Source organism: Myotis lucifugus, unplaced genomic scaffold, assembly GCF_000147115.1.
Source record: "Myotis lucifugus unplaced genomic scaffold, Myoluc2.0 scaffold_45, whole genome shotgun sequence".
Taxonomy (NCBI): Eukaryota; Metazoa; Chordata; class Mammalia; order Chiroptera; family Vespertilionidae; genus Myotis; species Myotis lucifugus.
This window is the reverse complement of record NW_005871093.1, coordinates 7,527,834-7,544,787: the sequence shown is the minus strand read 5'-3', so window position 1 is coordinate 7,544,787 and position 16,954 is coordinate 7,527,834. Positions and strand designations below refer to the sequence as shown.

Genomic DNA, 16,954 nt, shown 5'->3' with positions numbered 1-16,954 from the left:
CTTCCTCGGGCTCTTGGGAACAATGGCTTCTGCCTCTACTAAGATTTTAGGGCGTGCGGGGGGCACAGTTTGAAATATAGAGACAAATACTTGTGTAGAGTGCTGATGGGAGGCCCACCAGGGAGAGCAATATTTGAAAATGGGACAGACCTTCCTAGGGCACGCTGTGCTGGATTTTCAGGGTTGCTCAAACTTTCCCACGCCTGCCGCCCACCACGAGTGTGTCTTATATTGAAAAATAAGGTACATTGCACATTCTACTCAATAACATTTCAGTACACTATTCATTTTAAGATAAAGTTTTGTTTAAAATTGTTGACCATGGAGTAAGTAAGATGCCTCAGGTTATCCCAGGGCTCCAAGTCTTCGGAGAAAGCCCTGAGCACTTCCAGGTATGAACCTACTGGCTGGCCCCACTTTGGGGGTTTGAGAAGGGTGTGCTCTTTAATTTTATCCCTCACCACATACTAATAATTAAAGTACATTCCAAGTACTTTATGTGAATAACTCATTGGATTCTTTTAGCAAATCTGTACATTAGGTGCTGTTATTATTATCATGATTTCACAGATGAGGATGCTCTGAGAGGTTAAATAACTTGTCCCAAGGTCACACAGCTGGTACTTGTTAGAGTTGGACTCTACTAACTGGTGTTCTGGGGTCGGGGGGAGTTTACAGTGTGATGTCACAAAATCTCCATTTTTCTTGGCTCCCATGGCCCCACTGGGGGTGCTGCAGCTGAAAATCTTGCCTACAGGAGTGACCGCTTAATAAGGTTGGGTATATCCACTGTTGCCTTGGAGACAGGAGAGCAGGATGAAGGGAAAAGTGAATTGCAGGAGGCCCTAACTGGAAAGGTCTTCAGAGACAAGCCAATCCATTCTTCATTGTTTACTCCAGGTCACTCAGCAAGTTAGTGGGGGAGCCAGGAGCTGACTGGGGCTTCTTGGGTGATATCACATTTCTTGATTTTATGCATCTTTGTGCTTTTATCTCTCACCCATTTAAATGAAACCTCCTCTGGTTTGCAGACAGACCATTTGTCCGTACTGCCTGCAGTCTTGTGAAGGAGAAAAGGCCATTTTAATGCCCTCTGAAGAGCAGTATAAGCACCTGAGGTTGAGAACCATGTTATTGCTTCTTTAACAGCCTTCACTGCACCCGACACAATGCTGGACACAGAAATTTCCCGGTACATGTTCATGGAAATGAACGTAGGGTCTTTGTATGAAGAGGAGGACTAAACTTGGACAATTACCCTCAGTCCTGAAGTTTCTGGGATGTATTCATTCTTTTCCTAGAGCTTTTTGTCCTAAAAGAATCCTGTGATATATGGAGTAGTGTTCTTCCTTCTCCTCCGTGGTCCCTCTAGCTTGGGTGCAGCCCCTGGCACTGGAAAAATGAGTTTAAGATAAAAACGAAATTCTTGTTCCCTTACTGTAATGCTCACAGCATGAAGCCAATTCACAGCAACATGGAATTTTCTGGTCTTTAAGATCTCATTATGCAAGTAAAGGAGGGGAAGGAGGGAGACAGAATGCTTACAAATTCCTGGGGTAGGGGGATGACCTCATCATTTATTGTGTGTTGGCCAACTGCCCAAGGAGCACAGTTCAGATTCCTTCTGGGGGAGGCACTGAGAATCCCCTGATAACCCAAATTCTCCAAATCTTTTAGGCCTTGAGAGAGTCACGGAGAGCAAGAAGAAGGAAACGGTCCTAAGTCCAAGTTGTGTTTCTCATTAGGGGGTTGTCCACTCTGCGATGGACTTTACCCATCCTGATTCCTAGATGGAGACTTGGGACATCAAAAGTGTGGAAGTTCAATTTCAAAGGCCCCAGTAGGATGTGAGGGGACGGAGTGGACAAGAATGGGTAGTCTGGGGAGAGGGGGAAGTGGCCTGCCTATGATATCCTGAGGTATGTACTCCAGGGATGCATATGGAACATGTACATATTGGGACATGCAAACAAGAGAGCAAAAGCCACAGGAGTGCTGCAGTCCATTAAGCACTTCATACCTGCTGGCTTTTCCCAGCCCCACAGGTATTTTAAGGACCAGATGCTCCTCTGTTAGAGGGGCAGGGCCTCTATCAGGTCCTAGGATGCTTTGGGGAGAATTAGAAAAAGATTCCCAACTTGGGAAATGAGGCATAGGATGGATTTCAGGTTGCACCTGTCTCTTGGGCAAGGTCAAGTGCTATGCGGATCCTGTAGCCCAGAAAATAAAAAACGTGGGGCTCACGGCTCATGTATGAACTGGGATTCAGCCTTTTCATCTGTAAAAGGTGAGACTGTACTACACCTTCCCAGATCCTTTCCAGATCGATGCCTCGTGCATCTGTGATCCTAGGGACAAATTCTCACCCAGACTGAAAGCTGCTCTTTCCCAGCTACTTCTCACCTTGCAGAGATAGATGTGGAGGTGAGGGCTGGAGGTGAAAGGGGTGGGGTGGGGTGCGGGGGGGGGGGGGGGGACACTGGGTGTGCGATTGTTTGGTCCAAAGAGCCCTGGACAAGGAGCGTGTATTTTTCTGGCTTAGTTTTTGAGCCTCAATTTTCACCTCTGAAAAATGGAGCGAACCTAATAGGAGAGCAATGTTGTGGGGACTTAAACAACTTTGCCAGGTGAAATCGCCAGGCAAGGAGTGGGTGCTTCACAAAATGTTTGCGGATCCGCAGAGGGTTTGGTTGGTTGGGAAGATTCTAAAGAGTGTGTGTGCCCGGACCTAGGAGCAAGGTCTGGTTTTCAGCACGCCCGCACGGCTTCGGGGACCCCCAACGGAGTTAGAACTTCAGCTCTGCGGCCACTGCCGCCTCCTCGGCCCCGGCCCGCCGAGGGTTAACGAGAAAGCCCCACGCCCCCTTTGACGGCGTAGAGCCCACCTCGCAGAATTTGAAAAGGCGGCCCCAGAGAGGCGTGGGCGCCCCCCAGACACTTTCAGCTCGGACCCGGGCTCGCCGGCTCGCTCGCTCTTCTCCGGGCGGGGGCGGCAGGTCTGGTCCCGCCGCGGGTGCGCTCCCCACGGTTCCCGCGCCGGGGGCTCCGGGTCCCCGCAGGCAGCCGCGCAAGATGAAGCTGGCTCTCTTTCTGCCCTGGGCGTGCTGCTGCCTCTGCGGGTCGGCGCTGGCCACCGGCTTCCTCTACCCCTTCCCGGCCGCAGCCCTGCAGCAGCACGGCTACCCCGACCCGGGCGCCGCTCCCCGGGCACCGGCTACGGGGGCCGCCGGTGAGTAGCGAGGCCGCGGGGCCTGGGGGCACGGGCCGTAGGAGGCTGGGAGTTCGGGGCGGTGGAGCACAGGGGGCTGGCGACTTCGGGGTGTCGGGGGCTGGGGGACAAGGACAGTGGGGCCTGGGGGGCCGGGGCGGCGGTACCTGGGGGCTGAGGACGCGGGGTGGTCAGTGCCCGGGGATGAGGACAGGAGCGGGGGCTGCAGGCGCGGGGCCCACCCTCTCCTCCTCGCTCTCCCAACCTTCTCGCCTGTGGCTGGCGGCTGCGAGCGGAGGTGGCGGGAACCTGCGGCGGGCGAGGCGGCGGCCGGGCCGGCTGCGGTTGGGTGGCTCTGTCCCTGGACGCCCGCCGGCTCACGTGGCGCCGCCGCGCTCACCTGCACGGCCGCGGCTTTGTGTTGGGCAACTGGTTCCCAGGTTGCCAAGGCCGTGCGTCCGGGTCCCCGCCCCTCCTGCCGGCTGCCCGGGGACACCGGAGGGTCACTGTGTCCGGTACTTGGGCGGGGTCCGTGGAGGAACCTCGGCCGAGGCTGCTCAGCCACCTGGAGACAGTACCCTGCTCGGCTGGGATGGATCCGCGGTGGGTCCGAGGAGCCGGTCCCCGAGCCCGCGGCTCCCGGACCGCGGCGGCCTCCTCCTCCGCCGGCAGGTGGCGCCCCGGCCACTCCAGCGAAGCTTGGGGCAGCGTCTCCTCTCACCGCGGTCGAATTCCCCAAGAAAACGCGGCAGCACGCAAGTAAAAGCTGCCAAAACGCCTCCTTCGCGCAAGTCACTCGAAATTAGCTTTTCCCCATGGAAGAATCATTACGATTCACACGGCTGTAGTTCTCTAGAACACACAACCTGCATTCGTACCATCCATCTCTTTTGAAGCTAAAACCACTCCAGCGTGAACTATTAGATGATTACCTTTCCTTTAACGGAGGAAATTGAGGCCAAGAGGGAGGTCCCATTGGCGACTCAGGACGGACCTCCTATATGCTTCCTCCAAATCCGTGCTTTCTGGCTCCGTCCTGCTTTGTTGCTATGGAGGAAGGCAAGAGACAGACCCCAAGTCTTTTTCTGCTTGTACTAGTATTTACCAAACCTGGGAGGGCGACCAAGTTGAATTCTGGCAGTGCCTTATAGGAAGGAGACAGGGATATTTTGTGCTGGGAAGAACATACACTTAATGGCTGGATAAGGCGAGACTCAGAAAAGCTTATAAAAACGCTTCTGGAAAACTTTGCACGAAATTTTATTTCCCCTGTTCTGTTTGGAAATACTTACCCAAAGCTTCTATTCTCCAAACGCCCTCAGTAGTGTGGCCTCTGCACAGTTCCATATGAGAATAGTCTGAAAAATAAGCTTTTCAAGTTGCAGAATGATAGGTATAGCATGATCTCATTTATGAAAAAAACCCCAAACACTCTGATTTCTGTCTAGGTATATAAGTGCCTGGACAAAATATGTTTGTAAGAAACCATTTTCCATGGTTACCTATATGGAGAGACCTGGAACTGGGGGTGGGAGGGGAGAGAGTAAAAGAGAACTTCCATTTTCCCCCTCTGCCTGTGTCTTGTTTGCATGTGTTGCAAGGAGCGGATATTCATGCATTACTTTTGTAATTAAAAAATGTGGGAAGGAACCCCCCCCCCCAGCTCCTGCAGCTTGGAATATGCACTCTGAAAGGAGCTGAAGTGATGTCCATGAAGGCAGTGAATGACTGAAGATGGGGGTTCTGGTGTTTGGTGGGCTGGGACTTGGGGACCTTTGCAGAAACTTGGAAGGGATTGCTTTAGCAGAGACCCAAAAGGCCCTCGCCGGTTTGGCTCAGTGGAGTGAGCATCAGCCCAAGGACTAAAGAGTCATGGGTTCGATTCCAGTCAAGGGCACATCAGTATGTTTCTCTCTTTCTCTGTCTCTCCCCCTCCCTTCTACTCTCTCTAAAAATCAATGGAAAAATATCCTCGAGTGAGAATTAAAAAAAAAAAAAGAATGAGAGAAACCCAAACAAATGTGGCAGTCTTCCAGAACTCTCTCCGTCAGATTGGGAGCAGGGAGAAAGCATAATTAGGTTCAGGGAGGATCTGGAGGAATTTGTAGAAAGTAGGATACTAGGCGGTGTTAAGGAGGCTTGGGGGGGCAGGTTCCAGATGCTTGAGATGGAGGTTCCAGAGCATAACTGAGTCCTTCCACACGAAACCCAGTGGGCATTGTAGGCTTGAGCCACCAGTCACAGGTGGCCCATGCCCTTGAAATTCAAGAGCCCCAGAGGTGGACGGCTTGGGAACAGTGTTTGGCCTGGTGCCCTTCACAGCTTTGGCTTCATACGTGTGTTTATAGTGGCTTGGTCTCAGTTGACAGGCAAAGCAACAGAGCTGTTTTTGACAGATAGCCTTCCTTTTATTTCATGATATTGTTCCTGTTGGTATCTGATTTTGGTACATTCTCTCTCTCTCTCTCTCTCTGTCTCTCTCTCTGTCTCTCTCTCTGAATATGTCTGCCCTCCTGGCCAGGAGTCTGGGTCTGAAATGTGTTGGGGGCATCTTGCTTTTGCTCTGTTCATCTCCATCAGAAGCCCTTTGTTTAAGCTATTTTGGCAAAGAGGACCCCAGTTCCTCGGAGGGCCGTTTCCAGTAGAATCTTGCAGAGCTGGCCCTGGCTGGTGTGGCTCAGTTGGTTGAGTGTTGTCCTGTGCACCAGAAGGTTGCCAGTTTGATTCCAAGTCAGGGCGCATGCTCGGGTTGGGCTCTATCCCCTGTGTGTGTGTGTGTGTGTGTGTGGGGGGGGCAGGGGGGTGCAGGAGGCAGCCCATCGATATTCCACTCACATCAATGTTTCTCTTTCTCTCTCTCTAAAATGCAATAATAATAATAATAATAATAATAATAATAAAAATCTTGCAGAGCTGTTCAGATGCCAAATAAAAGCTGAAAGGAAATGCAACATTACTTGCCTGGAGGCCTGCACTAAGGACTGAGTCCCCCCAACTCCCTGCCTCAGTGCCCCAGTTCTTCCATTCTACCCGACTAAAGACAATACATTTGTGATACTCTTTAAAGCATCCAAGTCTCACTCCTCCCCTCCCCCCTCCTACAGATGTTTATTAAGGGTCTTGTCTGTTGTCTCCTCATCTCTACATCTAACCCGAAAGGGGCCAAAACAGCAGCAGGCGATCAGGGCTCAGGACACAGGAGTAAGACCAAAGAAGGGCCTGTATCCCTTTCGTGGAGCACATCTCCCAGCTGGAGGAGGGAGAAGTTTTAATTTGGATAAAAGAGAAAGTTTTAATATTACTTCTTAGAGAGTGTTCTTCTGACTAAGAGAAATCAGAAGAGCTGTGGGACCTGCCAGATTTCAGCAGAGGAGGGAATGACTATGTCCAGAGAGCAGGTCTGTGGGCCAGGGGACAGAGGACAGTGTTTCTTTTTGCTTAGAGCTGGGTCTAGAAGGAGGCAGGGGATTGGGTGATTGCTTCCTCTTGGCCCTGAAAAATGGCACTCATTCCACAAACCACTTACTCCTATACAGGGCCTGAGGCCCGAGGACAAATGGAAGTTACATACTGTAGGGCTAAATAGGCTATGAATCAAGCGAATGATGGTTAAAGAAGTAGGTTCAGCAAGTTCCGTCCTCCAGAATATACCTTCACAATGGCCTGGAAGGCAGATGCAAATGAGGAAATCTTACTGCCTTAGAATTCTGCTCTGGAAGATGTCTGCAGGGGGAGGGCTGCCCTGGACCATCTCCAGCCCTGGATTCCTCTCACACTGTGATGGTGATGCACAGGCGTACAGACTCCTTAACCTGCATGTCCAACTTCAGTCCCTACCCCTTAGACTAGAAGTGGGCATACAGTCTGTGGGGTCTGCCCTTAAAGGATGGCTGGGAAAAATGGCCCTGGCTTTGGGTTTGGGCCACTTGGGCAGGGAACCCGAGCCCCCAGAGCTGGGTCTAGAAGGAGGCAGGGGATTGGGTGGTTGCTTCCTCTTGGCCCCACCGACTCATCATTTCACAGGAGGAGCACAGCGAGAGCAGGCAAGAGCAGGGTCCTCCCAAGTGTAGGACCCGGGCAGAGCCTCTCTGTGGTCTAAGGGCCACTGCTTCTCTTACCGCAGTGGGGTGGGGGCTTCTGGCTCTGCCCCTAATTGATAATGTGAACTGGCACGCGTTCCTTAACCTCCTTGAGCCCCAGTCTGTCTGATGAGTACCCCATGGAGACCAGGATTCGGGGTATGAGGCTTGCTGGGAGGGCATGCGCACAAGGTGTGGAGAGCAGAAATGGGTACACAGATGCTGGGTTTGCAAAATGCAGATCTGGCCTCATTCCTTTTGGCCCTCACCCTTCAGCCTTCCTCACTGTGATCAGAAGAGTCCAAGCTGTTTAGCCACAAGTGCAGGCCCTTCTCCAGCTCACACAGCCACCCTTTGGCCCCCTTTGCTGCAGGTCCCCCCCCCCTCCAGCCTGGCTCGCTGCAGGTCATCCAGGTGTGCTCTCGCTCCAAGTCACATCTTCCATGATGCTGATACAAATGAATAAGTAGCAATTTCTCTTGAACCCTCACCAGGCAAGGGTTGGTTTCATCCTGTCCTTTATCTGCATGAACCTGTCATTCTCACCACACCCTTCGAGGCTGCCTACTCCTTCTCTACCACTCCCCATTCTGCCATTATTTTGGACACCGAGAAGTTCAGGTGTGTGGCTCACCAATGCCCAGTGACCACTGGACTGGATAGTCCTTTGTTGTGGGGTAGTCCCGTGCATGGCATAATGTTCAGCAGCAGCTAAATGCTGTAGCTCACCCCCACCTCCCGGCTGTGACAACCAGAATGTCTCTGGACACTGTCAGGTGTTCCCTGAAGGACAAAACCACACCCGTTAAGAAACATTGTTCTCTCTGAAGTCAAGCATTTTGATTTGGGGACACTTAAAGATATTGTATTTAAATTGTTTTCAATGGATATTTTCAAGCTTACACACAAGTAGAGAGTAAAATAAACCCTCGCCCTAGCCGGTTTGGCTTGGTGGATAGAGCCTCAGCCTGTGGACTGAAGGGTCCCTGGTTCGATTCCAGTCAGGGACATGTGCCTGGGTTGCCGGCTTGATCTTCAGCTGGGGGTGTGCAGGAGTCAGCCGATTAATGATTCTCCCTCATCACTGGTGTTTCCATTTCTCTTCCTCTCCCTTCCTCTCTGAAATCAATAAAAACATATTAAAATAAAATAAAATAAATCCTCATGGACCCTCACTGGGATTTGCCAACCATTACATTTTGCCACTTATTTTACCCCATCGCAAATACTCGTTGCCTGTGTGTGTGTGTCTGTGTGTGTGTGTGTGTGTAGTATTTTAAAGCACATTCCAGACTTCATGTTCATTTCACGGGTGATATTCATATACACCTGATCCCTTATCACCATGCCATTACCACATCTAACAAACTCACAGTCATACCTTACTACTACTACTACTACTATCATTCCTACTATTCCTTTTTATTCCTTATTATTGGCTCTAAAATCCAATGCACATTCATATTTCTTCAATTGTCAAAAAAAACCCATGTTTCTTTATTGTTAGTTTGTTCATATCTGGATCTAAATAAAGTCCACTTACTTGTTGTTGTATCTCTTTTAATGTAGAAGTGTCCTCACTCATTAAAAAGAATGCCTTTTCCCCATAACATTGACTTGTGGAAGAGGCCAGTTGTCCTATAGAAGGCCCATGTTCTAGATTTGTCTGATTGCTTCCAGGTGGTGTAATTTGATATTCTACTCCCTGTATCTCTTTTATAATGCAGATTAGATGTAAAGGTTTGATTAGATTTAATATCTCTTTTTTTGGGGGGGGGCAGGAGCAAGAATGCTTCATACCTACATCCAATTTATTACACCAATCAAAATGTGCTATGAACTGAATGTTGCACTCCCCCCAAATTCATGTATTGAAGCCTAACCCCCAATGTGATGGCATTTGGTGGTAGGGGCTTTGGAAGGCGATTAGGTTTAGATGAGGTCAAGAGGATGGGCCCCCATGATGGAATTAGTGTCTTCATATGAAGAGGAAGAAAGACCAGAGGGTCCTACCCCCTCTCTTTTTTTCTCTCTGCCCCGTGAAGACACAGAAAGAAGGTAGTTGTCTCCAAGCCAGGAAAAGGACCCTCACGAGGAACGGAATCTACCAGGACCTTGACCTTGGACTTCCCAGCCTCCAGATCTGAGAAATAAATGTCTCTGCTTAAGCCACCCAGCCTACCGTATTTTGTTGTGGCAGCCCGAGGTGACTAATACAGGAGGACATGATGTCTTTTTCTGGAAAGCTGGGTGTTAAACATTCTCCAGAGCACTGCTGTCTAGGTTTCCTTCTCCATCTCTCTCTTTTCCTTGCAATTTATTGCTTGAAGAACTACGCCTGATGGGGTTTTCCTTGTTCAGGAGTTTGTTGATTATATCCTCATGGTGCCTGTTAACCTGTTCTTCTCTCCTCAGTTATTTCCAGAAAACAAGAAATTGGATAGAGAGGCTTGATTGGATTTTGGTCTCTTCCCTTGCTCCTCCTCTTCCTTCTCATCTTCCTCTATGATTATTATTGTTATTATTATTATTTTGTCAAAATTACCTACCTGTTTGGTTGTATAGTATTATTCAATCAAGAATCATCTCAGGAATCCCACAATGTCTGGTCATCAGAGCGTTCCCTCTTGCCATGTGTTGGTGATCTTTGCCTACATCATTATTTCAGTAAGGGTTGCAAAATGGTCCTATTTTAATTCTGACATTTCTTTTTCATTTAGTTATTGGAATACTTGTATAAATAATTTTATGATTATCTACTATTTGTAGGTAGCCATGTTTTTAATTAGTTTTTGGCTTATCTTTTCATTGTTTCTTTTTGCACATGTTTTGAATTAGTTTTTGGCTTATCTTTTCATTGTTTCTTTTTGCCCTGTCCTATACAGAGGTGGCGTATTAGTTATGCTGTCCTGCCCTGGACTCTTTTTTTTTGCTTTACAATGTGCTATGGAGATTGCTCTATATCAGGGCATTTCTACCTTCTGCACCCGTATTTTTTCCTCAGTTTAAAATACTGTGGCTAAAATACACGTAACAAAATTTACCATCTTACTCATCTTTAAGTGTACAGTTAAGTGGTATTAAACACATTCATAGTGTTGTGCAACCGTCAGCACCTTCCACTCCACAACTTTTCATGTCTCCAGCATTCATTTGCCAGCTCCGCAGTTCTGTGGGCTGTGAATGACTACAGTTTATTCAGCTCGCCCCCTACTGAAAGACAGTGTGTTGTTTTAGCCGTTTGTGTCACATATAGTGCCACATTGTATGCTATCGGGCATTATTCATTTCATATTTTTTCAAGTGAATCTGTAGGATACATTTTTTTTAAAAAAAAGTGGATAGAAAGGTAAATGCGTACATAATTCTGTTAGTGTCAAATCACCCCCTAGAGGAGTTCTACCATTTTACATCCCCATTGGCAGGTTTTCCTAGGAGCTACGTTTTTTTAAAAAATATATTTTTATTGATTTCAGAGAGGAAGGGAGAGGGAGAGAGAGATAGAAACATCAATGATGAGAGAATCATTGATCGGCTGCCTCCTACACACCCTCTACTGGGGATCGAGCCCGCAACCCAGGCATGTGCCCTTGACCTGAATCAAACCGGGGACCCTTGAGTCTACAGGCTGATGCTCTATACACTGAGCCAAACTGGCTAGGGCCCTAGGAGCTACATTTTGAAGAAGCCATTTAACGCTGCTGGGTCAAAATGGCCTTTCGGGGATGAGCATAGACTTCCTTGGCCTATGCCTTGCAAGCTTGGGCCACTCCTAACATTTGCAGAGCCCGGGGCTGGGGTACAGATGAAGGATCACATCCTGTATTTCTAAATATTTAAAAGTCATAAATCAAGCTTATAAACTGTAAAATAGATTCTGTCATTGACCTTGACAAACATGCCCTCCTAATGACCCTGGGGGCCCAGTCTCACAGTGGGAATTCCTGGCTTCCTTGACGTTTGTGCGGACTCAGTGACTCAGGGAGAGTCACCCTTCACTTGCCTTCCTGTCCCACCTTGCCCCTGGCTCGCACACATCGTGGACACTCAGGCCCCAGTTCAGGTTCCTCCCCTAACCCTAACAGCTGTCACTTGGCCTTACCTTACGCTCAGCTGTTTGGGGAGGGAATTCCAGGCCCCTGGGGACCTATACTTGGTCTCCAAGGGGGCTGTGGGCTCTGGGGGGTTATGTCCCCTTGGCCCCACAGTCTCTGTGCCATGTGGGTAGGGGTGTGGCTGGAGGGGGGCCAGAATGGGGTCTTTGAAAGCACAGCACTGAGAGTGGGGCTCCTCTTGCCCAGGTGTAAGGCAGTTCTGTGTAAGTGTCACCTCTAGGGAGATGTGGAGTGGGTCTCAGGATGGAGTGAGGACATGTGTACCTCACATCCGCCGAAGTTGGATGAGCTTTTCCCTGATGGCCTCAGTCATAAAGGCTCCAGTCCCCTGTGTGGCTGGTGGGGAGGGTTGCACATGTGAGTGCGTGCCCACTCGCACACCTTGGAGTTGCAGGGAGGGTGCAAGGGTGCCTGTGAGGGTCTGCACTTGCTTTACTAGTGTCCCTGTGCCCGAGGGAGCACACGTGAAGCAGGACACAAATGACAGGTCAAGAGAGAGAGGCGTGAGAAACAAGGGAAAAAGCTATGTAGTTTAGTACTTTAGAAAATATATATATTTTATTGATTTCAGAGAGGAAGGGGGAGTTAGAGAGACATCAATTGTAGGAAGAGCTCAGGAGATCTATCTCAGTGCTGCGGCAGATGCAATGGCGTGAGCACGCTCCGCCTATACAGGCTTCCTCGGCACACCAGGAAGTGGCATCGCCCGCCTGAGCTGACCCCCTAGAGCCCCTACATAGTACCCTGATCTTTCCTACTATTGGTTGCCCTATGGATGTTGTAAACTTCTGATTGGTCTGGAATGTTATATATGTTGCTGCACTCACACAATAAACTTGGATCTGCGTCACTGAACCGTCCCCGGAGTCGGGCATGCTTTGTTAGGACTCCGTTCGGCCTCACCCCCGCGGGACCCCCTGCTTCAATCAATGATGAGAGAGAACCATCGATCGGTTGCCTCCCACACCCCCCACACTGGGGATGGAGCCTGCAACCTGGGCATGTGCCCCTGACCGGAATCGAACCCGGGACCCTTCAGTCTGCAGCCCAGTGCTCTATGCACTGAGCCAAATCAGCCAGGACTAGTTCAGTACTTTTCATGGCACGTTTCCCCAGCTTCTCAAAATGAGAGGCCTGCATCTGTGCTCCACAAATTACTTTGCCGGTCTTGCTCCCAGGCTTTAGGAGCAGCATCCCCTAAACAGCAGAGCGCTGACCTGACGGACTCATCAGGATCCCTGGGGAGATAACAGAATGGGAGGTGCCGGCCTGTCCATGACGCAGGAAGTCCAGGGCCCAGAGATGTGTTTTAATGGCCTCCTAGGTGCTGTTTGGTGCAGCCGGGTTTAGGAAGCACCGCCTGGAGAACGGAGCAGCTTGGGATTCTTTCATCATGACCCGTAATAAGAAATACCTTTTATACGGTGACTGAGCACGCCTGCCGCGCATGCAGGCGTCCACATCTGAAACAAGTTTCACGAAATAATGCTTACTGTTACCATATGTGAGACTCTCTTCTTTATTGTATTCTATCTAGTTCATAAAAAAGTGCTTGCCAAGGCTCGGAAAATTGATTCCACAGCCCTTCTGGGTTAAGACCTGCCGTGGGAGACCCCACTCCCTGGGGCAGCGCAGGGGTCTCTTCACCTCCCGCGCTTTCCAGTTCCCTCACTGGCCCTCCCGACTCTGTCTGACTCTGCAGTCTCTTTCTTGTTGTGTCAGTGGAGCTCAGGTGCTCGGTGGGTCCCTTCCTCACCCCGAAGGCCTCTCCCATACCTGGCTCCGCCTGTGCAGCCTTCTTTCAGGAAGTCTTTGGACCCCTGCTCTGTCCCCCTCTGTGAGCAGCTCCCCGTGCCTCTTGTGCCTGTGGTTGTTTGTGGTGTGGGCACTGAGAACTCACTTCCCGCTTCCCTCCCCCGCGGGTGGAACCATTTCTCCTACCTGTTGATGCCCAGCATGGCCCTGACCAGCCCACCTGGGGCATGAATGCATGAGCCTCCGCTGCCCACCACCCACGCCGGCCTCTTGGGAACGTGCGCTTATCCAGGCCAGGCATTTAACCAGCCACCCACCCTTCCCCTGACCCACAGTCGGCGGGCTGGAGCTGGGGACTCAAACGGGAGGGCAGGGCCACTGCCCTGCGGCCTGCTGTGTACGTGGCACTGGGGAGAGTGAGAGGACTGATAATTCAGACCCAGCCTCTGCCCTTGATCAGCTCAGAGACTGGTTGGGGAAGGCAGACTCGTGAACAAGTGTGGAATTTGATGTGACACAGATGTGTATGAAGTGGGGTGGGCAGGCAAGGGGCGGGTAAGCAATTACTTGTCCAGGACAGTTAGGGTATGTGTGAGTTTGGATGTCTTTGTACCTCAGTTTTCTCCTCTGTAAAATGGGGATGATCATAGTATTGACTTCATAAAGTTGTCCTAGGGCGTAAATGAATTAACAAAGTGCTTAGGAAAACATGTAGTCAACACTATTAGGGCTAGGGATGTGTAGAGTGCTAATGTGCCTTGCAAAGATTGGGAAGATAGGAGGTTTCACAACATGGGAGGTCACGGGTGGTGTTCCAGACTCCATACTTTGGGAAAGGCTGGCCTAGTGGACTGGGCTATATGCCAAGGACTCCCACAGGAGGCATGTTTTAAGTAGGTCTTGTAGGATGAGTGGGGTGTTCTCAACAGTGACTGGGGAGTGCATTTTGGACAGACAGAATACCATAAGGGCTGGGAGGTATGACGGTGCCTGACATGTGGTTAGTGCAGTTGAGTTCAGAATGACTGGACCATGGCCCGGGCCAGGTAGCTCAGTTAGAGCCTTGTCCTGATACGCCAAGGTTGCGGGTTCCATCTCTGGTCAGGGCACATACAAGAATCAACTAATGAATGCATAAATAAGTGGAACAACAAATCAATGTTTCTCAAAAATAAATAAATAAATAAAAAGAATGACTGGACCATGGGCTGCAGGCAGGCAGGGTGGGGGCAGGGCAGACTAGACCTTTGGAGCCTGCAGGCAAAGCCCCTTTTCTGCCACCCTAAGGAGCTTGGGCTTCATATTGAGTCAGGATTATAGTGGGCCAGTGCCAGCTTTGCTGGTGGGGGGGAGATGGGGCAAAGAAGAAGAGGCAGAGGGGGGAAGCGCGCTAACAGTGTCGGGAGACCTGAGGTGGGGCAGAGCAGTGGGGGTGGAGCAGCGGGGAGATGAGTGCTCAGTCTGTGCAGCTGGCAGCACCTGGCCCCGGGGGATGGGCAGGGCCAGGTTGCAGACTGGAGCTTCTGTCCCTTCCCAGTGCTCGGGGGATGCTGGGGGCCAGCTGCTTTGCTCCTTGGAGCACTGTAAAGACTCTGCAGTGTTTCTCAGCTTTGAAAAGGCAGAACAGCACGGTGTTCATGCACCCTGTGTTTTTGTAAAATGCTTGTTTTCCCTTCATGGGTTCTTGTAGCCTAATTTTAATATCTAGCCCCTGGCTTGCACATATCAGGTACTCTACCGCTGTGTATTGAATGAATGAATGAACAAATGCCTTGATCTCTCTCCTCTGGGAAACTGAGGTCATGGCCTCTGCCCCCGTTCAGGTCTGTTGCTCTGAGGGGTCCCGGAGAGCGGTCCTTGTCTGTGCTTTGTCCCCAACAGGACAGCTCTGGAAGCCACAGTAAGAGGAGCCAGGGAGGCCACCAGCATTAGGGATTTCTGTTTTTTCCTTTGAAGTAGGAAAGAGGGGAGTTTTCCTGAAAATCACACGGATTGGCCTTTTCATAAGGCCCCGCGGTTTTCTGAATCTCCTCTCCCTTCATCTCTCTCTCTTCTCCCCCACCTCAGCTTGTCTGTTATTTTAAAATCCATTCCCAGAGAAACAATTCCTATGGCAATAAGAACACCACTCCAGGCTTCTCTTGGCTTGCACTGGTCCGACACTTCATTGCCGCTTCGAGAGTGTGTGAGCTGGATCCCGCCCAACTCTGCCTGGGGCAGGGGAATAGAGTAACAATAACTAACTGTTGGAGGATTTTCGGGGATCCTGCGGCCGATCCTATGGAAGTAGACACCCGGCACACCGTTCTCTCCGAGGAATCCGGGGTCCCAGCCTTTCTTGTCTGGTCTTCCTTTTCTTGCCTCCCAGCAGCCAGGGTCTAGATGTTTCTCTTTGGTGGCCTGTACGAGACCACCTTGAAAAGAGCTGGACCCCATCCAGGTTAATTCTGTAACACTCAGAGAGAGGTGTGGGCTCCCACCACCCGCGCCTCGCTGTCTGCCCCACCCCCGCTGCCTCCAGGGTGATCTGCAAAGGTCAGAGCTGGCCGGGCTGCTGCTGACCTTTGCCAGCTCCCGCTTCCCGGGACGGACGACATCCGACATCCGACATCCGGAGCTTGTTCGTCAGGTGTTAATGGGACTTATGAGAAGAAGCTTCTGAACCAGGTTCAAGAGTTTCCTTCATAAAGAGGGAGGGTGTGACGAGCAGCTCTGGAGCCAGGCTTCCTGGGTCGGGGTCCCTGTTCTGGTGGCCCCGACCGAGTCACCTGACCTCTCTGTGCCTCAGTGTCCCCATCTATAAAATGGGGTGATCAATGGGGCATTTACTTCATCAGGTCATTCTGGGGCTTAAAAGAGTTACTGTTAATGAAGTGCTTAGAACAATACATAGTAAACACTGTGCAGCCTCATAAAATGACAAAAGCTTTCCCAGAATGGGCAGTGTGCTGATGGGCCTTGCAAAGCTTGGGAAATGGGGCGTTTCACAGCCATCTAAGGCCACCAGGTCCTTTTCCAGGGGTGTTTCATGAAGGCGGTGTTCTAGACGATGCGCTCTGGGGAGCTCTGGCCTAGTGGGTCAAGGTTGAACACCTCAGCAACTACAGGGCCTTTGCCCTGCAGGAGCTGGTCCAAAGCTCTCGCTCTCTCACCAGGGTCATTTCCAACCTCGCCCTGTAGTTGCCCACCTGGTGCTTTGGGGAAGCCAGAGAAATACAGAATCCAGGTTCCTGTTGATTTTTCAGAATCCCTGCTCAGGTTTTCAAGACTTCGAGTGAAGGGTGGGGGCAGTCCTATCTCCCAGTGGAACCACAGCCACTGGGGAGTGAGCACCAAGGGTCGCCCCAGAATTTGACTGGGGAGCAGGTTAGAGGGTCTGGAGGCCCTGAGATGCCCATAGAGAGGTCAGGGGCTGAGGAGTTCTGAGGAGTTTCCTGTCCCAGGGGGTATGACAGCCAAGGGAACCCCAAGTACTTCTTCTGGCGTGCCTCCTGCAGCCAGCCTGTCAAGCCGGACTTCCCTTCATTGATTCGGTGCCTCACAAGTAACATGAAACTAATAGGATTGGGCTGAGATTAAATGAGGAAATGGGTTAAATATGCAGACTAATTATTACTCAGCCGTTTCTGCTCACTGGATGAAGGCCCTGCTTTATAGCTCCCTCACCCCACTTTTACCTTTCTGAACAAGATGGGGAGTGGGGTGACAAACCCTTTTGGAAGGGTGCATGTGTGTGTGTGTGTGTGTGTGTGTGTGTGTGTGTAAGTTGTTTGCACCCACTGCTAGTGACTAGCTTC

The 16,954-nt window shown here is 50.6% G+C and overlaps 1 protein-coding gene across 1 annotated transcript in view; it reads left to right on the top strand.

Moving 5' to 3' along the window:
- Positions 1 to 3,072: 3,072 nt before the first annotated feature.
- Positions 3,073 to 16,954, top strand: part of COL26A1 (collagen type XXVI alpha 1 chain) — a 165,880-nt gene continuing 151,998 nt past the window's right edge. Inside the window, 2 exon segments of the mRNA XM_006088268.3 lie at positions 3,073 to 3,196; positions 3,199 to 3,229. Coding sequence (XP_006088330.1) covers positions 3,073 to 3,196; positions 3,199 to 3,229 — 155 coding nt within the window.